Source organism: Tinamus guttatus, unplaced genomic scaffold (genome assembly GCF_059628265.1).
Source record: "Tinamus guttatus ecotype Peru unplaced genomic scaffold, ASM5962826v1 Tinamus_guttatus_pri_ptg000444l, whole genome shotgun sequence".
Taxonomy (NCBI): domain Eukaryota; kingdom Metazoa; phylum Chordata; class Aves; order Tinamiformes; family Tinamidae; genus Tinamus; species Tinamus guttatus.
In genome coordinates this window covers 186,949-211,442 of record NW_028288978.1, presented here as the reverse complement: position 1 = coordinate 211,442, position 24,494 = coordinate 186,949, and the positions used below count along the sequence as shown (strand labels likewise).

At 37.2% G+C, this 24,494-nt stretch overlaps 1 protein-coding gene across 1 annotated transcript in view; it reads right to left on the bottom strand.

Moving 5' to 3' along the window:
- Positions 1-10,754: 10,754 nt before the first annotated feature.
- NDUFS4 (NADH:ubiquinone oxidoreductase subunit S4) overlaps positions 10,755-24,494 on the bottom strand; it is a 41,047-nt gene continuing 27,307 nt past the window's right edge. Inside the window, exons 3-5 of the mRNA XM_088531989.1 lie at positions 17,689-17,861; positions 13,785-13,858; positions 10,755-10,967 (exon numbers count right to left, since the gene is read on the bottom strand). Of these exons, the coding sequence (XP_088388115.1) occupies positions 10,864-10,967; positions 13,785-13,858; positions 17,689-17,861 (351 nt within the window). The 3' untranslated portion in view covers positions 10,755-10,863. The remainder of the gene's footprint in view (positions 10,968-13,784; positions 13,859-17,688; positions 17,862-24,494) is intronic.

Genomic DNA, 24,494 nt, shown 5'->3' with positions numbered 1-24,494 from the left:
TTTGTAGCCAGTTTTGGAACACCTACTCGTGGTTACTTGATTGATTCCAGATCCATGCAAAGATCTACGTTCCTTAGTCTTTTAAGATACCAAATAATTGTTGAATCTAATATTTTTAATTGACTTTGGGAAAGTATGCAATGACTAACGTGTCTGAATTCCAAAGACATCACTGAATCTCAGAGCAAGCACTCAAGTCCAAGTAAGAAGTCATTTGACTGGAAGTATTAGTCATGAAGAGGTCTACTCTAATAGAGTGGAAACGCAACAAAATTTCCTGTGGGAAGCAGACTGAAGTCCCATGGGCTCTTAGAATATATCTGATGCCCAAAGGAACATTAAATAAAATGGATTATTTCATATTTCCACCACCTGAACATACCGAGAATAAGCAGTTTACAGAAGAGACTCAAGGAGTGCGTGTTTTTAAAGAAGGTGGCATTCCTGAATTTACATGAAACCTCCAGCTCTGTTTAGCTGTTTCATCAGCTAGAAGACTAAGTTTTATCTTCTGAAGATGCAGGAATATAGTAATCACTTCAGCTAGGTATCCATTTCAACTCTATCACATAGGCGGGTTTGCAGTGACAGAACTTTATCTTTGAGCAGTGACTGCTGAAGATGTGATGTTACAGTCAGAGCTTTCTAGACAGATGGTACAAAGGGCATTACATCACTACAGCTCACCCATTACTATTTTTGGTGTGGTTCAGGAAGCAGGTTCAGTAAAAAATTGGGACAGACTACAGTAGGGTCTTGGCTCAGCTTTGTAAGATGCCACTCGCCACCTCACATCTTCAGTCTTGATACTTGGACAGTAGAGGCCACTTATTTATTGCTTCCAGATGTAAGAAGTCAACTACCAGGTCTACAAGTATATTTATGATGAGGGAGCTGTATTTGGAGGAAGAGCCATAACTCCTACTAAGCAAGTTTGGTCTATGCGTTCATTTGCACCTTGATGGAGCTGCAGTATACACAGTAATAGGCACTTTCGCTCTTCCTAGAACAGAAGAATTTATGGAAAGGGATAAAAGTACTTTTCTCATTTATTATGAGCTCCCTGTCAACCATACTGACTGCCAGGCCAAAAAGAGATTTCTTATTCAACAAAGGATCAAGTCTTCCAAAACCATCACCAATCAACCTGGTGGAGGTAACATGCTAACCACTCCCTAAACAGAATTGTGGAGATGCCTTAAAATAAACAAACAAATGAAACAACCCACTTCCCCCCAAGCATATATATATATATATAATATTTATATATAAATATATATATATATTTATTATATATATTATATATAAAATATATATTTATTTATTATGAAGTAATGCCAAATAATGTTACTTACAAGTCAGCTGTGGATACAATAGGATGGGCTGTAGACAGAGCACCTAGCACTAGTTACTAGTATGCAGACATCAAACCAGTTGGGTACCCCCAGGCAAACATTTGAACATAAGCTTATTTGATTAAAAAGCATTTCAACCTTTATTTAGCTAGATGGTAAGCATCTCTTCCTATCCCTGGATTAACATTTGCAGGGCACCAACAGCGAATACATAAACACCCACTCAAAGGAGACAAGACTGTTGCTTCCTCTACAGTAGCTGTTTTATAAAATATATTTTGCAACAAATCTTTATCTGTTATGCATATGCACAGTCAGAATACTTAATTCAGAGCTGTTGGATGGTCTTCATTTGAGCACCAGGTACTCCCACCACTTTTCTTTACACATGTGCAAAAGGATAGATCAAAAACAAAGAGCTTTGATTTTCTTCATTTATTAATCTGTTAAAAGCTCTGTAATAGCAGGGCACACACATATATTTAAAAACAGTTAGTTTGTGGACATAAGTCAAAGGAGAGAGAAAACGTATCATGGGTTATTCTACTCTTGGATGTGACTTCAGTGGCAGGAGGTAATTGCTTAGTGTCTGCCTGAAGATTAAAGTAGCACTTTATCAAAATAAGCATACATCCTAGACTTGTCCCGCAGGGAGCAGTGTTTCATAAATGCATAAGCAGGTGGCATAATGCATACTCCAAAGATGGGAGTATTTCCAAAAAAAGCTGCAGAACCGTTTATGGAGTGTTTCTTTTATCTGATTGGCGAGAAGAATCTCATTTAGCTATCTGTTAATGTGGAGTATCTGCTAATGTGGAGTATTTGAGTTAGTGATCCATATGGATAAGTTTTGGGAGAAAACGTGCAGCACTGCTTGCAGAATGCCTCTTTTCTGAACAGAGCCAGTAAGCTCAATCAGGTAGAGAATGCTTTGACAAGATGAAGGTCAACAAAAAGTTTTTTAGTATCTATCACGTATGAAGCCTTTAAAAGAAGCATAAAGTTTTTTAGTATCTATCACGTATGAAGCCTTTAAAAGAAGCATTTAGGTACGCGATTGACATGGAAGGCTGTAGCTATTTTAAGGAGAAATTCTACATGTCGTTTAAGGTAAACTGAATTTCTATTGTTTCTCAAGAAGCAGAAATAGAATACTCATAAAAGATTCTCTTTCACACAAAGATAATCTAAGAAACAAAATTTATGAATGAAAGATCCCATTCACCTTCCTTATGATGTTAGAAAGGACGGGCTCAACAGTGCAGCAGATGCACAGCAATTTTTGAGACTCTAACACAGGCTTTGTGATAAAGTGCTCAAGGAAATGCTGATATTTGGTTAGACTCCCCAGGTCTCAGGGAAACAGGAGGAGAACTGATTTGGATGAACATAAAACTGCAAATCTTATCAGCATCACTGCAGGTGAATTTTGGCGAGAACAGCTTTACATCCTGCATCAGGATCCTTCCCTAGACATGACAGAATGCTTCCATCTCTGAACCAGGATGCCAGGCTGATTTTTTTTTGCATATAGCAAAGGTAAAATCTGGCTTTGAGAGAAATAGACATGCCTGATGGCACATGACAAGTGTTCCTAGATTCAGGCTTGTAACTGCCCCAGAATTTCTTCAAAATTGATCTAAATTTTACTGATCCCTGTTGCTGCTCTGAAATCCAGAGTTTGTAAATTCTGTCTTGCAGGATGGCATTAGAAAATACATTTCTTTTTCATTCTGAGCCAATATGTGGCAGAGATTTAAGAGGCAGCATATCCTGCCTGTGATCTGGCAAAAAAAGATTCTCTAAATTAACTAGAAGTGGGTGGGGAAATATTATCCCTGAAGATCTTGCCTAGAAATAAAACCTACAGCTTTTGAAGTTCCTTGCAAATAAAAATAAAGAGCAACAGAAAAATAAACTAAAGCAAATAACAGTCACACCAGTTACCTATGAGATATAAGATCCAGACCAAAGTTCTGACTCCAAATCAGACATTAGGGCCTGGGTACTCTCCATACTAGGAGAGTACCACGATCTGGTCTAGAGTTATTGCCACTTCCAGTGCTGTCTTTGAAGTAGCCCTATTCTTTGCACTATCTGGCAAGCAAAATGGTGAGAAATCCCATAGTCTAATGTGAGGGAATTCACCTGGGATGTAGGAGAAGCAGGTGCAAATCCTGAATTCCCAGAAATGTTTCTCTATTATGCCCTTTATCAATGTACTGTAATTTCCAGCTGTTGTCTAGTTTCATGCAATCTAAGTGGTTTTGATCTGAAGCTATGTCTGGCTGTATGACTGACATTTTCAAAACTAGTACTTGCTTAAGCACACAAAAAAAAAAAAATCCCACAAATCACAATGATTTCAACAAATCAACATTTCTCAATATTATTTAATTCATTATAGAATGTTTTCTAAGCTGCCAAGACCACAGAAAACTCTGTGCTGCTGACAACTCAAAAAATAGGACTCCATGGGGTTAAAAAACGATTTACAATAAGGTCTAAAAATAAAACATCTTTTAAAGTTACCTTAGTACTAGATTAATGACATGCCACAGATTAAAAGGGTTAGTACCTAGACACTACTAGCAATTCTAATCACGGCTGAGGCAGTTGGCTACACGCTGCCATTTTATGCCCTCAGGAGATGGTGAAGGTCATTCAAGTGCACAGATGTAGGATGCTGGGCCTATTGGCCAAAAAAGAAATTCCAAACTCCAGAAAACATAGCACAAAGATGGAATACACGAAACCACATCACTCAGAGAGTGACTCTGAAGCTTTAGGTCAAAGCCTATGGAAAAGAATGAAAGGCCCAACAGGCGCCAGTAAGAACTGATTTTTTGTTTCTATGACACCATTTGTTTTCTATTATGAATGTTTGCGTATTAGGTTAACATTCCTCTGAGATAAGACTACATACCTGATAACATTCATCCCCAGGCCAGGCCATGGATCTACGTCCCTGGCACCATACAATTATTTTTGTCTGGAATCCAAAATACTCCCAAGAACCACATCACTTTGTGTTCCTGTGTGTGCGTGTTTTTGTTTTGTTTTTGTAGAGAGATCTGGTCCGAAAAATAGTCCAGGAGAAAAACTGAATCGCAAGCCTGGAAAGAGACCCTGAACATGTGTGAAAGACCATATGGGAATGATCAAAGTTGAGGAAAAACAAAAAGCTGCCTTCCACCTGCACACCAGAATTGTCTGAAGATAGCGAAGGGGGAATGCTTTGAAGATAAACCACCACGCAGTGTGGGAAAAGGAGGCAAGAAGCGAAACCTGGGCTGAGACAATTTCCTAAGGTGCACTCCGCGATTGGTGAGCACGGAGCCAAGTGCAGTTCTGGGCCCTGTTCTAACATGCAAGAGGCAACAGCAGCAGCGCTACGTGTACTGGCTGCCAGCGCTTCCTCACAACCTGCCTTCCCCTGGCTACAGGCAGCCAGGGCAGGAACTCAGATCTTTCTTTACAAATATTTCAGGTAGTCAGTCATCTCTCTCTGTCCTGCAATGGGACTCCTATGTTGTCCTTCATGGTCTTCTCCTGGATGTCTGCAGGAAGACGAAGGCTTAAGTGCAAACACGGGCTCTGCAATTTCTGTCTCCTGCACTTCCTGATCAGTCTGAATGTTGAAGGTAGGCACTGATGGCAAGTTAGGAAACCATTTTTGAGGTCACATCAAGAGAAGTGAGTATCCCACAAGAAGGACTTGGATACTTATTGAACCATTCCATTGGTCTTAAAGCAAAGGACTAAAATAAAAACAATGAAGAAAAAACAACCACCTCTAAACTACCACTTTTCTCCTCACCCAAAGCAAACAGTGGTAAGAAAAGGTTTCTTAGATAATCCTGGTACTGGAAGGAGTTGCTTCAGCCACCTTTGAGATAATATGACAAAGTAAAAATATATCTGTAATTCAAACTTAAGCTGTGCAAAGCAAGAAGAGTCAGATCTAGAGATAGCAACTCAACAGTTTCAACATCCCTTGGTTAGAAAATATTTCAGTGTTCAGAAGGTAATTATCTCTCAGACAGAAGAGTGGTATTGATGATTAAACTTCACATGTTTACCAGGAAGATGGAAGCAGCTTTGCTAATTAACTCTGTTTACAGCCCTATGTAAAGCGTGTACAAGCGGTTACAGTGGGTCCATGCACGGGGCCCGCTTCTGACAGGCAGCAAGTGTGGGCAGCTGCCTGGCTCTGCGGGGCTGCCGGCTCGGAGGATTCCTGTGCGTTCTCACAGCCTCCAGCCATTAGTGGGTTAGGGACTTCAAGGTGGAGATGGCTTCTATGTATTTAATAACCCTTAATGAATTTTTTCCCAATTATTTGTTTAGTCTCTCTTTTGAGACATATAAATATTTAGCATTCACATCACACCTATGTCAGTAGACAAAAAGGTACTTCTAAAGCGCAGCGCAACTTGTTTCAGATTTCAACACTAGCTAAATTAATCACAGTCCATCAGCTAGGAAAGGAATCCAAGTCTACGTGTGAGATATGCACATGGTAGAAAAGCAGGATTCACATCGCCTCATTTTAAAGCAGATGCTGTAAGATTCAGACATGCGCCAGGACAAAGTTGTTTTTTAAATTTAGATTACACACAGGGAGGCAGGTCTTGCTCCTTCATAGTCCAGCCACTAAAAGTAATTTTGTTTATATCATAGGACTGGCATAGTAGTCTGGTATAAAACCAGTGCAAAATGTGGGACCAAGTTATTGCGCATTTTCGCTAATGTGGTTCCATATCCCCTCTGGGACCAAATGTACCTTTTTTTCCCTCAGTATTCTGTTTAATACAGATCTACTAAAGATCTAAGGAATATGAAAGCTTAAGGTAAAGCAAATGTTTTTATCTATGGTTGCAATGTATTTAGTAGTTCATTTTTCAGTATTTCAGTGAAATTTGATAAACATAAGATTTTATTATCTTCTCTAATTATTAGATGTGTTATATATTTAAAAGCTGTACTTCAGGTTGCTGACTGGTGAAATAACTTCGTATCAGAACACCAATAAAATGGAAATCTGTCACATCAAATAGAGTGATGAAAAAAGCAACATCAAAAGGCTAAGAGTCATACAACATATTAATGAATCAGTCTGCAGTTTAAAAGATACAAAATAAATTACATTTTTGAGCAGTTCCCTACAATTTTGATAAAATGTCTACATGGCAACAATGTATCACATTATCTGTTAACCAAAATGGTGAAACACTCAAGAACTGACTAGAAAAAGTGCTGTAATAAGCAGAGAATTTCCTAAGGACTACTTGTAATGAACATTAAGTTCAGGGTTCAAATTTCCAATATTGCTCAGTTTAAGTTCCCATATTCGATAAAAGCTAAAAGGCAACATTCACCAGCTTGAACTCAGTCATAAAAACTATCTCAACAGAATGAACACAGCTTTGCACGTATATTGCTGTTAGAGAAAATCGAATAGGACTAAAGAACAACTGTTTTTCTTGCTGGACATGCTAAGAGTTTTCTTCTGTTATCTGCATAACACAGAGAAATAGAACCACCTTCTAGTATTTATAGGTTTAATTCCTGAATAAACAATACCTTCGCAAGTTTTCTTCACTTCTCTTGACTTACTGAATACCTTGTTAAGACTAATTGTAGTTACTGTATCGGGTCTTGCAAAGACATTGTTTCACTATGATGTTTTAGGTGGGTAAATTCTGTATTACAGGAAATATCTACTTCATTTAAACATTAATGTAATCTTAGACACTAAGACTTCATATCCCTCCAAAGAAAATATGTAATCATAAAGTGTTGTCAAACAGAATTGCGTGGCCTGTATAACCACAATACAGCAGAACAGTCACCCTGTGCTGGGCACTCCAAGATGAGCACCTGAATCACCTTGCCCCCATATTCACCAATTCTCCGAAGAACATGAACAGGTATTGAAAGCAAAGTCCTTCTAAAAAAAGTCACTATGATTCATTATTTATGTGTTATATACGTTCACAGCAATGTCTATAGGCTTTTTTTTTTTTGAAAGAAAACTGGCATCACATTTGCCACCCTCTATGACCCAGCTACAGAAGCAGTTTCAAGTAAAATATTTGAGCTACAGATTATAAGTTCATATTTAAATTCCTTTAGGACTTTTGCAAGACTACTGTCTTGCTTTTGTATTTATCCTCAGTAATTTGTTCAAAAAGGACTTTGTTAACATGTCTTGTGCAGGACTTATTTTAGGACATGGACCTCTCTAGGATCTTCATGGTGAATGTGAAGAACCCACACTTTAATAAAAATTCAAGTTTTAACACAATACCAAATTAATTAACATCAAATTAATTTACCTGCTGTGCTATGTGGGTTCATTTACTGCAAAAACCCTCTAATGTTGGTGATGTCGTTATACTCCAGCATTAATCGAGCTCTTTAAAAAAAAAAAAAATGGGTAGTGGTGGAAGGACAACTACTCCATAAATCTTTCTTCTCAGACAAGGATTTTTCAAGGAGAACTCTATTACCAGACATACCATAATTTATAGTACAACTGCCTAAATACATTCTTATTATTAGCTTATTTCAGGCTTATTTGCACTACTTTTCTTTCTGGAATAAAAAAATATGCTGGTATGCCCAGTAACCAAACACAATGTCAGGTAACTGTATCTCTGGCAAAACCGAACTACCTAAATTCCTAGCATGAAATTACAAGCAAAAGCTAAAATTAGCCTGCATTCACTTTTCCCCTTCTACCTACCACATGACAAAGCTTCACAGATAAGGGTAATTAAATTTTCCATTTCATAATATCACTTTAACTAGTCTGATTTGTTTTAAATTATCCATCAAACTGTACAGTTAAGGACTACAGTGCTAAAAATCTGAACTGGTACTCTTAGGTTCCTGACAGTCTTTAAGTTCCATTACAACATCATGATTTTAAGAATCTCAGGGCCTCTGTTTTAATACAAAATCGTTCACTGAAATTAGGAATGCTACCCACCTTCAGAATAACTTTTTATCCAGCAAAAAAAATTTAAACTTCATTTTTTCATACTCAAACTATTCAAAATATATTGATGTATATGCAGCTATGCACCTACATTTTGTAGCGAGTCCAATACTGCAAAGGGTTTCTTAGATATTTTTACATGCATTCAACAGTAGGAGAAGAAACACTTACTTCCAGCATCTTAATTTGGCTTCAGTAAGAGAAAGTTAATAAATTGTCCAGATCAAGACAGATCAGAGCAATCAGCTACTTTTTTTTTTCCCTGAGATGGATCATCAGTGAATTGACATAAATGAATGCATATTTAAAACAGAATGCAATCATGCAAGAACATATGCAGGAAACTTGGGGAAAAGATGGAAGAAAGGTAGAAGTATGCAAATAGGTAGGGTAAAAGAAAAGAAATTGAGATTATTAGTGAAGTTAAAATTTAACCAAAGCTTTTTTTTTTTTTTTTTTTTTAGTCAGAATGCACAATACCGCAGTGGCCAACAACCTAAAACGCGTGCACCTGGATTTTCATATGGAGAAAAAATCTGTTAAAAAATTATGTAAGTATCACATACCTTGGAGAGCAGATACAAAAAAAAGTAGTTATATAGACACACGGCCCATGATGTCTCAGTTTCTTCAGAGATCATTGCTGACTTGTATCTATAAAAATTTTGAAGGCTGAAGTATCTCAGACAGCATCAGTAAGACTTCAGTTGCAAACACATGGAAGGCACCAGGAATTATGTGGGAAGCTTTGGGCAGTTTGGAATCCCATGTTTATGTTCATAAAATAAGACACACGGTAATGCTCATAAGGCCACACGTTACTCCAACGAGCTACAGTGGCTCCAAAGCCCATTCTATACCAGGCCATGGACACAAACTGATGACCTGCGAATGTAAAAGACTTCTACCCAGATTTGAAGTGAATAACCTTGATCTCACTGTTACTCATAGCTTGCTAAGATACCAAGGAAACAGAACAAGCCCTTTCTAGAAGCAGTATTAGTAAGAACAGAGTATTACATTTTATTATTAAGAACACATTATTAAGACTAGCTGAAAAAGAGATGAAGTAAATTCTGGACTATTGGGATTGCAGTCTGCTGTGCTTTGTTGGAGGAATTTAGGCTTCACTGCACAATGCAGAATTCCAAATTCAACAGAAAGATGAACTGAAATAACAATTCTTGACTGTGGCAGGAAAGCAATGACATTGGCCAAATGGTTGACTACACTGAAACTAGGTCAAAAACCATGATTTAAACAAATGTTAGCCAGCACACAGGAAACAGCTGGTTAAAACTGAAACAAGAACATAATGAAACTTGGACAACATTAGTTTTATGCCTTCTTTTTCCTAGAATATCATGGATAGTATACATAGCTTTATTAGTTACATGTGTTTGACCTGTTTCCTCTGTGAAAGTTGTGATAAAATGCTCAGTTGCAGATGAGGAAAGATGTGCTTGGGGAAGTACATACACACAAAAACACACCCTTTGTAATTCAGTTCAGTGATTATGAGTTGATGTGCCAAAACGTTAAGTAAAAGTTGAAGGAAAAAGCATTAAATCAGAAGCAATATCTATGCAAGACCAAGAATTCCAAACATAATACTGTATATCATAATAACTAATTACTTAAGTAACACAAAATTAAGTTTTGGTTACACATTCACTTTTAAGGTTGAAATACCACCACCACCTCTCTTGTTATGTAATAGGAAACCTCAATGCAGATAAATATATAACGAGCAAGGAGAAACCAGAAATATAATTATATAACTAATAGGGTATAATATTTATTGATAGGCCTGATGCTATGGCAGGCAAATGATGTTCTTCTGATGTAATTTGTAAATATTTAACTAGTTTAGCTTCATTTTTGAAAAGCATCAAAAAAGAAACAATTATCTCAGTCTTTTGGACCAAACTTCCTGTATGTTAATGAAAAAAACAACGATTTCTATTCAAGCCATGAATGCCTCTGGAATAATTTCAATTAATTAATTTGCACAGAAATGAGCTTAAAGACCGTACATTTCTGGGGAGCAGTCTACATAATACTCTTAACTTTAACTTCTGTATATGATACTTCACTATTTCACTGATGACTTTTTTCTTCTATATAGCAAGATATTATCTCCTACTGATATAGTTTGTACACACATGGATAATGACAAGTTTAAACAAGATATTGAAAATAATGCTATGATGAAAGACAAATGACAATCTTTAAAGTTGCAGCTGATTTCAAACATTCCTTTTGATAGATTCCTAGTATAGTAATTTTCTAGAAGTATGAACACCCCAAATCTCCTCTATATATAGGGAAGTTTGTAACAGGTTCAATTGGAGACATCAAAAACATTTTAAATAGACATCACAAGATGCATCTGTAGTTTAAAGGTCAAATTTATTAGGAGATTAAGAGATGTATTATACATGGCCTATAAATACAGCACAGCTGACTTTATTAACAGTCAGACAGATAGCCAATGCCAACCTATTTTGTAGACACCCTTGTTCTTTTGTTCCAAGAAAAGTTTGCACCATAAGACTTGGATTTAGGTTTTGGAATTCTCCTCTCTTCAACATCATAGCTCCAGCCTGCGGGCGAGGGGAAGGAAGGGAGAACAGGACAAGAAACAAAGAGAATTCTAAACATGCACAGCATATAATACAGGGCAAATGCAACTTAAACCTTTTAACTTTAATCTTTTTTTCCTCCAGATAGGCATCCACTAGTTTATTCCTTTGTAGCTGGCAGCAGAGACTACAGAAATGCCATAAATGTGACATACGCCTGTTCTCATAACTGTCAGACTTCATCATGCTTCATACTGCATACTTCAATTTTCATTGCTCCTGACAGATATATTATTCAAAAAAAAACTTGATAGTCATCAGTGAATCTCAACAGGGAACACTGGCTGTTTCTGTGTGCAACCCTGCAAGTTCATGGCTACATAACTCTGTAACATCACCGAGACTAGATATACAGGAGACCAATCTGAAAAGTATGGGAAAGAAAGGAGTCTTTAGAAAGCAAGAAAAAAAAAAAAGAAGTGGTGAGAAGACCAAAGAAAGGAAGAGCAAATTAGAAAAGTCATCAGCATTGAAAAGGAGTAAGATACTTAAATTTTTTTTAAGAACAGAGAAAATTAGGAGTGAGAGAGAAGGCAATGAAGTGGTAGAAGACAAGTAAATTATATGACAGTTAAGCAAGAGAAATGCTAAAAAAATGTCAAAAAAAGAGGGGGTGGAGACACTAGTGTTTATGGAAATCAATATGGAGATGGGTTGCAGCCTCCAGGTGCCTGGAAATTTGCCAGGGCAGCACTCAGTATTCCAAAGTTTGGTCTCTGTAACTGCAATATTTCACTCAAAGTTAAGGTACTGGAATTGAAGCTAGAAGTATATAAGAATGCGTTTTTAACTGATACGAATAAGGAGAACACATTTCCTCCTTAATTTTAAAACAAAAACTTGATAAAACCTGTAATGTTTGAAACACACCTGAATCTTTACATTTTTAAAACATATACATATGTTTGTACACACAATGGCTGAATTCAGTAAGTTTTCTGTCATTCACATATCAAAACAGGAGTGGTAAAATACATGCTGCTGCACCTCAATTCTATGTGTTCGCAAACCCTGCAGAAACATTTTCTTCTTTTTTGTAAGTAATTCGAACCAATGTAAATTTCCAGGTTTACTATTCTGCATAAGAAATATGCGATGGCAATTTAAAGAAAAATATATTCTTTCCATCTGTGACAGCATCGATTTTCTCCTACTGTTCTGATTAAAATACAAGTTTGAATAAACAGTCAGAACGAGACCCAGAGACAGACATTGCTATCAGCAACATTCAACATTACAACACCTAACTTTGAGGCCCTTGACTCCCAGAAAGGAATCTACCGCCCTGAGTTGTTGCTCCATCTTTTTATACATTAGGTAGAGAGAAGGGAAGGGCCTCCAAAGAGATTCGCAACTGCCAGCATGGGCTGCCAGAGCTATCCCAAAGCCACCACGTTACTTACACCTGACTTTGGACTGCACGAAGCAGCCGTGTGTGAAAAGGTGTCACACTCTGAACAGTTCGGTTGTTCATGACGGAGAGCAAGGGTCACTTTTACAGAAATACCACAACGTGGGGAGAGGTTAGTGCTGCCTGGAACTCGGGCGTACAAACTATGGGGGTACAAGGCAGATTTCACCACTTCTGGAAGAATACCATAATCACCTCACTAAAAGCTACTGTGGAGCCAAAAAAAAAAAAAAAAACCACTCCATCCTTGTTCCTAAAGCTGTGGTGGTTTTAAACAACAGCATCAGTGATTTCAGAAAGTAGGAAAAACAAAACAAAACGAACAGATTTCAGACTAAACTTCTCATTTCTTGCAGTTACAACTGTTACCTTCTTGCTTTGGTTTCACACCATTCTCCTGTTACCGTATTCAGTGCTACCATAGGAGATACCTCAATGGACACAGAGAATGTGCCTGAGGTTCCTGAAAGGCCTAGGTGAGAGAGATTTGGGGAGCCTGAAATCATTCCAAAATAAGTGCAGTACCCCAGATTTGCAGAAGCTAAACTTGAGGTTCTTCTTAAGGAACTTTGTTAAGGAAAACTTGGGTGGTTCATATGCAAAGGACAGAGAGGCGAATATTGGGTTCCTAGACTTAGGTCTGTTACACTAGCACCTCAGTTTAGAAGCCAAGTTCCACAGTAAATGTACATGGAAAATTCTCATTTCTTTCTAAAAGCAGAACGAAATATTGTAAAATGTATGTATCCAGTTATATCTGATACTGAAGCTACTAATGCAAGAACACTACACAGAAAATACTATGCACATTTCATACATAGTTAGGTATAACCCACACCACAACCTAATGAACACTAAAGCCGACACTGAGCTGGTAGATGCTTAATTTTAGCTTTTCTGATTGTCATCCACAGGTGTTGTAATAGTCTTTCCTTAACTAGTATTGAGGTGCTCATGTCAAGGCTTAGTGGGGCAAGAAACAAAAATAAAAATAAAAAAATCAGGACGATTGATGTGGACGATCAGAGCACAGGGGGGCCCTCCATCTGGAATACTCTCAAAGATAAAGTGTTCATATTACCTTTTTTTCCAGACCTGAGCAGATCTCTGTTCTCACTAAAAACACAGGTAGTATTGCAGAAGTATTACAGAAGTAACGCTAGGAGGTTGCAGCACTTTTCCAGGAAGTAGAAGATCTAGATGCGATGCCTTCCTCCCCCTCAGAAATGCAACCTCCTCCCTCCCTTCCCCAAAATTTTACACTTCCTCAAGCAGAGCACTAATGGCCTAATAGTTTGTGAAGCAGAGCAGGAAATCTTTATAAAGATTGTCTATAAAAAAATGAACCCATCACACCTAATACATACCATTTTTTTCAGCAAAGGCAATGGCATCTTCTTTAGTAGAGAAAGTAAGAACCATGTTGGATAAAGGATCAGCTCTGCAAGAAATCAGATGGCAAATTTTAAGCAAATTTGAAACCCAAAATTCTTAACCATATCCATATCTCAAGTACTACCCAAATGTTGTATTAAAAATTATTTTAGTATTATTATTCAAAAGCATCATTCTCAAATTCTGCCATTCAAAATCCCTTTTTAGAAATTACTGTAAGGACTAACACTTACTTTGTGCAGGCAATCTTTTGCTCTTTCAGTCTGCTGAATCAACTCCCTCCCTCCCAAATCCCTCCAGAAACCAATGCCATAAATTTTTTATTCAACAAATAAGTCTAATTGTTACCTGCCAAAGCAACGTAAGTGCCCTGCAGTAATCTTTTTAAATATGAAAGCTATGTACAGTGCGAGGAACCTTTTTTGAGACTGAAATGTTAAAGGCAATTAAAGAAAGCCAGAAGTCTGTAAAACAACTAGGGAAAGAGTAATCTCAACCAGAAGAGAGTATTATATCAGGTAAGCAATTGAAAAGTACATGAACAAATTCAGAACTCCAAACTAGCTGAAGTCATATGATCTCCATAATTTATTCAAGCACAGGAATGGAATATCAGACCTCAGCTTAAAACAAAGTTCAGGAACTTAAACTGCTACTTAACTGATTACATAGAGGTTATTTTTAGATCATCAGCTATTTCTCAAAAACACAAGCAAAAAGATATTTGAAATTAAAATACCTAATTCGATCTTATAAAAACTCAATTTGTTGCTATAAAAACAAAAAACTTATGAAAACAAGAATGGTTCTATAAATTCACCTACAAAATTATTATGGAAATTAAATAAGAAATTTGCTGTGGCTGCAAAAATGTTTCCATAACGCTTCCCTGAGACAACACTGGGAGCCTGGGAGACGACTGACAAGACAAGTCCAAACTGCAGCAAGCTATTGAAGGGGCTGCCGCTCAACTGTTCTCTTGCTTTGAGGCCATAAGGGTAGATGAAGAGAAAAAAGCAATCAAGGATACATTGAACTCTTTACAATGAAGGACAAAGCCTGTGACGGGAAGTGGGGAGGAGGGGACAAGGGGGAATCTAGCTTCCAGCAAACACAACAGTGTAATTTTATCTGATGTACAAACGGAACAAATGGAGTTCTCTATATATCCAATATATTCCCCTAAAATAAGAACAGGATAAAGGTAGAATTTACACTTGCACAAGCCATTAAGATAAGCTTTCTTAAAGAAATCTAAAAATCTAGCTTACAAGGGTGGTATGAATCAGTAACTATGAATTAGCTCATAATCAGTGCAGAATCAAGCAACTAGAATCCTGCAGTACTGTGACAGCTTTTGCTCACTGTTCCCTTCTTCCACGTTAGGCTGGGAAAATGATGCTGCTAAATAGGAATGCTACCAGGAAGCAGAGAGGTGTCCATCCGAGATGTAGCAAAGGATTCGTGCCTGCTCAGTACGGCAGGAGTTTGGCGAAAAGCCTTCCAGGACAGAAGCGGTTTGGAAATGAGGACTCATTTGTTTTATTTTCATGTAGGATCATCTTTCATCCAATTTAATACAGCTTCTTGATTTCTTTCCATAAATGAGCTATTCATATGTTTCCATTTGTGATAATCCGTGAGCAAACTGTGGAGCTCAGAATGAGAGAGCATGATGTCCTTCAGCATGATGAGCTTTAGCAATTATAGTGCTGCAGAAATTCCTATCTTCTCAGATCTCTATCAATTATTACAAACAGAGATTCTACATTTTGTTCTTGTATGAGATTCTACAGAACACAAGCCATATGTTTCCCATGTTTCTTTGTTTATAACTTTGTATTAAAAGAAATATTCAATAACTATCTATGGGCAATCCTGCAATGAAGCTTTTAAATGAAGTTTTCTTCAGAAAATGTCATGGGTTCATTTCATTTGGCTCTACAAACAGGTAATCCTCAAAGGAAAAAAATATATATCCAAGAAGAGGTGACAAAAATATAGCGGAAAAAGCACATAAGACTGTAACATAATAGATAGCAAAGACATATGGCTAAGGATTTTAAGTTGGAGCACAAAGGAAAACAGCTAATTAATTAATCCCATTACACTATCCAAAAGTAAATGGGAATAATTCTACCAGCAGAAGAATCTTTGCAGAAATTAGATGTGAAGGGAAGATATTTTTCTTAAGTATTTCTGGATGTTCAACAGTAACTTTAAACTATCCAAATGTCCACTAATAGTCCTTGAGAGAGTTCCTTAAAAAACGAACAAACATAAACTAGTTTACAAAACCTTTGACTCAGTGGTGTCAGCTCACAACCCAGCACTCACTTTTGGCCTATTTGGAGCTTGTTTACATGGGAAATATCCCTTCCCCTATACCCAAATAAGACTGTATTCAGAGAATCATTCAAAAGAGCTTTTCCATTTAAAATTCACACAATAAGCTTACTCCACAATAATTTAACAGATGAACTAGCACAGCTCATTTTTCTAGGTGGTTTATTTGGCATAAATGGATACAATTGTTAGAGAGGTTGAAAGCCATTATTTTGGCTGAGATCATACAAAACCCCATCCAGAAAATTGTTTGGAGAACGTAAAGTCAGTTGAAAAGCTAAGGGGGATTAAAAGATAAGTTAAATTCAACCTGGACTAAAGCAGGTGTTATTGGCACCTGCTACAAAATCATAATCTGGTCAGAGGTATAAACAGACCATACTCGAATGGCTAGACACTTTGGGATGGAGGGAAAGGGATCTAGTAGGCCAACAGTCTAACACTCAACCACACAGTGACTGTAAAACAACCATGCTAAATGTAGTGGTTGCTTTCAGTAGTGGAATCACCAAATCTTACATATATTAACTCACTGAAATTTTGTCTTCTGAAACAGTTGTTTAAATATGCTTAAGATGAAAAGGTTAGAAACCTGTGGACCTGATTAAGAGGTAGCTATTAATATACTGACGCTTCAAGTTATAAAACAGGCATTGCAATGCAATTAATATTTTAATACAATTCTTAACTGTCAATCTTTTCTGCAATGTACAGATAACTGCAATAACTGTAAAATAATTGTAATACAAATACAACAGAGATGTTATAGGTCATGAGTATCCTCAGTTCATTTCAGTGGAAATCACCCTAACAGGAAGACTTGATTTCAGAGTTGAATAGTATTTCAATAATTCAATAATATTTACTTATTTTAAAAATTATTAATACCATGTCTGAATTTAGAATATTAAAAATAAAAGCACTTTATCAGAGCATATTATACTTACATCTCTGAACTATAACCTAACTAGCTAGGCTAGTATTTTTCTAGATTTTCTGGATTTGGGCATGTTTAAGATTTTTTTATATTATTAATTATAAACCGAATTAATTATTGAAGCACCAAGGCAAACAGTGTATTGATTTCAAAGATTTTGAAAAACAGTCATGGTTCTTCATTTTAGCTTCATAAAGCTTCACTCAGAATTTTCAGAAGCTAGATAATCACTATTTTGTTTAGCCTAATGAAAAACATGCAACTGGCCATTAAAAAGGATTTACTGCTTCAAATAACTAATGACCTCGTTTCCCTGCTGCTGACATACAATATCACCACAAATGTAATAGTTGCATTTTTTTTTCATTCTGCTAACACTTTTTTTTCAGATTATCCAGATGATTTTTTTGAGCTAAAATCTGTTTTTAAACATAATAGGTCATTAATCATGTGAGCAACTTATAGCTACCAACTGCAGGTACATTAAAAGACAAGCAGATTGACAGGTAGAAAGGAGATTTTAAAGATAAGCTCACACAACTGTAAGAGACAAATATAGGAGCAAAATATATCCAAATTCAGTAACTACTCACGTAGATGCCCAACCCATTAAAGGATTCTCCCAGCGCTCCCTGTTATCAAATTCCATCTTCCACTTCTTTGTGTTGTTGACTCCTGCCTGCATTGCATTACGTGCTGGGACAAAAATGTGAACTTTTCTGGTTTTGATGTGCTCATCTGGAACACCAGTTAAAGTAGTGATATCCTAGGAAAGATACAATGAATTTTGTTAAAAATGATTCACATAAAAGGCTTGTCAAATAACAATGTTTATTGTTTTTATGCTGTTTTGTCATTTTTTTCTTTAATTACAATTAAAAAATTCACAAGATAACCATTATGAGAGCAGTTCTATAAAACTGAAGCTGACGCGGGTTGGGGTTTTCATCACCCTGCTTCCTTGGACTGAATTAGATTTTGTATGGATCAGTTATCTGAACGTGCACCCCATCCTGTACAACTCCCAGTGCCAGGGAAGGGACAGGGCATCTCTCCAACCCTCAGACCACAGCCACGAAGTCACCACTGCTCCACCTCACACCAGCAAAGCAGGCGTGGAAATCTAACGTATGCTCTTCTTCAGCCCACCTGCTTTGAGAAAAAATGGAGCACAGACTGACAAAACCGGTTGTTTTTATTGAGAGCCTAAGCCTCATGTAAATGGTGCTGCTCCCCCAAACCACAGCTAGCTCACTGTGTGCTTCAGTGGAGGGACTTTTACCTGTGGTTGGCATGAAGGAGGAGGCAGGCGGCTAGTTACCTTTTCCACAATGAAACTGGTCGAGACAGCAGAACTAGAATTTACTGGAATTCAGCTCTCTTACTTCTCTAACCAATAGGTTATTACATAAAACTGATGTCTCTTCTTTAAATGGCAAGGTTTAAAGATCTATATTTCCACTATAGATCTATTTTTCAGAGTCACTTCTCAGCACTACTCACTAATGCTCAGGATCAAGAAAAGAAAAAAAAATCAGATATTTCAGATCTCTTCAGATAACTTAGAAGTTCCTCATTTCAGAAATCTCAGAGTGCAGTACTACATATATATGTATATACATGTAGTACTACACATAGTAGTGCGTAGTGTACATATAGTATTAGTAGTGTACATATAGTAGTGTGCACATATAGTAGTGTACACAGTGTGTACACAGTAGTGTACACATAGTAGTAGTGTACATATAGTAGTGTGTATATGTACACACTTTTTTTTTTCTTTTTTTTTGAAGCACTCAGATTCAACACATGCACATTAGGAGCTATTTGATACAGCACTGCTAATCCTGCCAAGACCAGGGGCTCTAACATTAAGCACAGAAACATCCAGGCCTACAATTTCTCAAGCCCCTTTGTCAGTTTGAGCCTACGTTTCTTAAAAAGGCACAGTAGTGATACGACATTTTTGATAGGGAAGGAGTTTTTTTCAAGCTTTCACACCATTTGATACCAATAACATTCTTGGGCAATTTTGTGAAGCAGAAGAAGATACGGGAGATTCTAACTTGCAAGGAAAACGGTTTATAAAATCTTATAAAGTCGGTAGTAGGATGGCCTCCTACTAAGGCTTCAGTTGTGTGTTCTCAACAAAAAAAGTGAACAGAAGATAAAACCAAAGTACCATAAAAACAATCAAAAAATATTAGCTGATTTTAACAAGCGAGTAAGATGCAGAAAAACCTCACTAGAATTGATATGAAAAATTATTCTCACAAGCATTGATATAATTAAAGTGAACTTTCTCTTTAAAAACTAAACAGTAATTACATAAAATTAACCTGTCAGTTCACCCTAGCACAGTAAAGAGTGAACTCAAGCATCAAATACCTCCTCTACGGATGCTAAACTGCTCCTGACACACACTTAAAAAGGGCAGTGGTAGCTCCTGGGTCCTTCCCCTTCCCAGGAACAAACCATAACCTGGTAGAAGTCCAAAACGTGTAGCAGAACGTCAGGCACATGGAGCTCATCTCGCTAGCGGGGGCAGGACTTGAATGAAAAGGCAAATAAGTTTAAATAAAACATTGTGGGTTTACACATCTGTAGCTACTAACGTCACAGCATTTTGTTTTGTGGCCAACTAAAAAGCTCTTGATGTTGTCACCAGATCACCCCCCGACATGAGAAGTGTCTCATCTTTCATTTCAGTTCAGAAAATAAACTTTGAGAGATCAATCACTCAAAAATGCACCAGGGAGCAAGTTTAAAGTACTTGTCTTGCATTTACAACTAGAACACACACACACACACACACACACACACACACACACATATATACACAAGCACATACACAGAAAATTTTGAAATTCTGAAAGTTGTACTCAAACAATCTACAAGAAACTGTCAAAATCTCTTTAGAATTTAATTATAAATGTTTCATTAGGACCATATATGTATTTTTTCTCATTAAGTCTAGGCAGGACATGAAAAAGAAACATTACCAATTACATGTAGCGACATATACACAAAAAACATCTTGATAGACTAGCATTTATAACTGCTTCAGTTTAAAGCACAGTTTTAGAAAGAAATAGCTTAAAGTTTTCTGATTTGAACTGGCTGCTATGTTTAAATTTTTTTTTTCTACCCACAGTAAAAGTTCAGTGGGGCTTCAACGTTAGTTTGCCTGTTTATAGGAACAGGCCAGTAAATTATCCTTTACCTATACATTTCCTAAAATATCTCTATGGAGAAAATATATGAACCATTCACAAAGAGATTGATATTTATTTTAAATAACCTGGATCCTGATACCCATACAGATTCTGTGGTTTTGTCATCATCAAATACTTCCAAACTTGCAAGCATCAAATAGACAAAAACAATAAAAATCTTTTCGCCATTATTCTGAGCAATCTGAGCAATACATCTCTTATGAATTTAACACTTAAGATTTAGAAGTTTAAATACTTCAGAGTTATCTGGGATTAAAATAAAATGCCACATTAAACAACATCACGGACTTTCTCTATTTCCTCTTGCGAAGCACATGGATGCTTCATACCCATAAAAATTAGATACGTTAGTGCATACAGAATGCAATATAAAAAATATATATACACTACGGAAAATTGGTGAATTCTCTGTTTATGACATATCTGTAGTAAAGAAATGCCTAGACTCGCTTATCTGGATACGATCAAAACCAAAAACCCAAACGAACCCCAAGCAGCTCCAGGACATGTTTTTGGGCACTTAGCTGGCTCCGAATCAAAGTTATTTTACTAATAATATGAGATTCATCCCATAAAAATCTTTCAAGGTGAAAACCCAAACCTGCCTAATTCAGGACTTAAAATAACTATTTAGTGCTGCTAACTCTTCATCCTTTGACTCATTACAGATAAAGTTTCCATGCCTTCTGGGAATCTAGCAATTGTTTATTGATATCTTCCCCAGTTTAAAGCTGGCAATTGAACAGACAGTTGTAAGGACAATGAGCTTCTGGATTCCGGAGCCCAAGTTGTCCTGACACAAAGTCACTGCTTTTGCTTGCAGTAGACATGTAAGGTACTGTAGCATAGCTGAGCTGTTGCCAAAGATATGGAATAAAAAGGCTTGGCATCTATCACATACTTGACACCTAAAGAGCACAGAAGCTCTAAAATTCCTATTCCCTGTAGGCGCACTCTTAGTCTAGACAAACTGATTTCTCACACTTTTAAAATGCATTACAACACTCTATTGTGATCATTTCATCCACACAGCTCCAGCTAGTGACAGAAGAACCTGTCCTTTAAGCGACATTTCAATGGGCTAAAGCTCCCGCTCCAAGATTCCATTAAAACAATATAATACTTGAAAAGAGCTGTGCTGCTCTGGGTTGAACTCTCTACTGTGTCTTCAGTGCTTTGTTCTGAGTTCATTGAAGCTACCTGTGAACCGGCTTTCCAAAACAAAGATGTTTTTGACAGCAACTTTCACATTGCTATCTTTAATGCTCCTTACTGAGTTTTGCTCTATTAGCATATTAAAATATCAGTGAGGTGCTCAGCATCAAAAATTCTAATTAGCCATATCAGACTGTATTAAAAGACCTGTTTTGAACTGCACAGATTTACTTTTGCTAAATATTAAAAACACCTCACTTTTAACGCAGGTTGTTGTCTAAAACTGCATTCTGACATCGTTTTTCTTAATACACTTATAGTTCTTTTAAAATAGTAATTTCTGAGCTCTTAAAATATCAATTTAAGAGGCATTCTGGTTCCTGGAATAAGTTGAGAGGCAAAAATGACACTCTCACTTTTTTTTAAATAGCAGAAACCACATCACATTGCTTAAAAATCAAGAGGAGTTTGTCTTTATTATAACTTACGCTATTTAAGAACACTTGTCATGGTAGAAAGCCTGGTAAAGATATTCTTGAAAGAGCAATACAAGCTGCTAAAAGTGCTGTATAGCAGAAAGAAACACTGGCTCATAGATGCAGTGTCAATGAAAGCAACATTCAGTGTAACGGTGACTTCAGAAGGAAACCAGAATTTCATTAGGTGCCCCACTAGCAGCACAAATTCCAAAGGAAAGTCCAAGATGAACTCTGTAATACCAGGGAAAGCAACCAAGGCATTTAAAATATCTCTCTAAACAAGCAGTTTTGAACAGATGAGTCAGGTGTGCCTAAAGGTGTCACGCTTCCACTATGACATTTCTTTCCATGCATAGACAAGCACGGTCCATAATTGCTACCAACTATCTACTGTTCAGACTCCCCTCTTTTTTTTTTTTTTTAAATAAAGGAAACGGGGAACAAGCAATGGGAAGTTGATGTCAAAACACAGAAAAACCTCCCAGCAAGCTTCCAGCAACCACCCAGGATTTAGAGCCTTGCTAGGCGCTCTCTTTTCAATACCAGAATTTCACACATTTCAATGACCATTATGACTTCAAAGAATCAAATTTTCATCATTGTCCGTCATCTGCCGGTTGATTTGTATAAAGGAGTTCTTCTGCATGCACTCCAGACAAAGGACTCCTTACTTTCGTGGCTATATATCAAGTTTAAAAGTTCTGTTTGTGACAGTTGTGTCTGTGGTAAATTAGGGTAACACTGAAGGAGTGCAGCTGCTCTGCAGGAACCTCCTTTTTGGCATCATTTCACTTAAATAAAAACTGAATAATTAGCTTCTGCCTTTATTAAACCGCAAAAATGCCACTGGCCTTAGTAATTACTTCCGGTTGCCCCACCTACTTAACCTCAGTAGCTTACACTTGTTAGAAAGGAGGAAAAGTAGAAGTTTTTAGTACTTTGTAGGAGTTTACAGCAGTTTGCTTCCCTCCCTGCCCCCAGCATGTTTTAGCTGACAAAGTGTATAAAGTTTTGCTATAAATTCATGTTGCAATATATTTTCTCTAAGAGCTGCTATATCAAAGCACAGAACAGGACACTGAACATCTTGCATAAAACCCACAAAATAGCTGCTGCGAAAGCAGCTTTTTATTTAATGTGCTCAACTGCTCAGATTGTGAGGATGAGAACATTTACATTTCTACACTTCACTATGGTATTTTTGAAACAAATACAAGAGAACAAAATCTACTATGCAAAGTGTAAGTGGAAAAATGGAGCAGAATGAGCTAAACATGGTCAGACAACATTTATCTAACAGCTACAGACATAACAAGGCAGGGGGAAAGAAAGCATATTTGCCCTTAGGAAATTTCATATCACATAGGATACAGTTTTCATTTAGGCTTCACAATGTCTTTGCATTATCACAGTAATCTGTGAACAACATGTGTTACCCATAATGTGTTCTCCCATCTAACCAGGCTGCACAGAGATTTTATTAAAAGTCGCGAAAAGCAATGGAAGAACATATTAAAAAAAACAGAAAACCAAACACTGAATACGAAACAGGATACAATAATGATTTCCACTCAAGTTTCCACTCGAAGAAAACCTCTTTACATGGGTGGCAGTGCTGAAAGCCCCAGAGAAATTGCAAAGAAGATGTGGAAGAATGAGTCTATGATAAAAGCAGAAATTGTCACAGGGGTTGCAATTAACCAAAGTACTTGATAAAACTTCCCAGCTTCCTGATGGCCACCATGCCAAAGTAGGTGTCAGCATCCTAAAAGCCTCCTCACAAAGACAATGTTTGCTAGTGCTGTCAGCTTCAGCAAACTCCTCACCAGTTTGGATTTCACACCTTAGGGGATTCTACCTTAACAGCCACCATGGCAAAAAGGTTTCTGTAGGCACAAAACCTCCTGGAGAATCTCCCTGTCATTCCATTGCACAAAGGCCCACTCAGCTTTCCCAATATTTTGCCCACCCAGTATTATTTTGTGCTGGTTGAAAGAACTGCTGCTAACATTATAGCATAAAAGAAACATCCCCAACACCCCTTAGCCAGCAGCGCTTGGGTCTGTACCCAGGAACCCCGTGAAGGGGTGATGGGGTGCGGATTCACCCGGGTTTCTGATTCCAGCAGCTGCACACAAATTTGATTGTGGTTTCCCATTCATAACTGCAAAACTTTCCCTCTGCCTCCAAAAAAAAAAAAAAAAAAAAGTATTCTTGATGGGCAAGTCCTCATTTATCAGCACCTAGCCAAAGAAACAGGAAAACAACCAAAATAGTTTGACTCCTCTCAGAATAATACAGTTACGGCAACACTTTACTACTATACTGCCTTAAGCAGCAGTCACTGCAGACACTATTTCTTTGCTTTATGCCCATTTGAAATCCCCACAAGATCTCCTTTAAAGTCCAAACACTGTGCAGGTAGTTCCTCAACACCAAAACTGTTGGCTTTGTCATCTAGGGCCTTGGGATGGGAGAGAATCTAATTATTTTAAACATGTGGCAGCTTCTCATCGTTTTGTGGGAGAA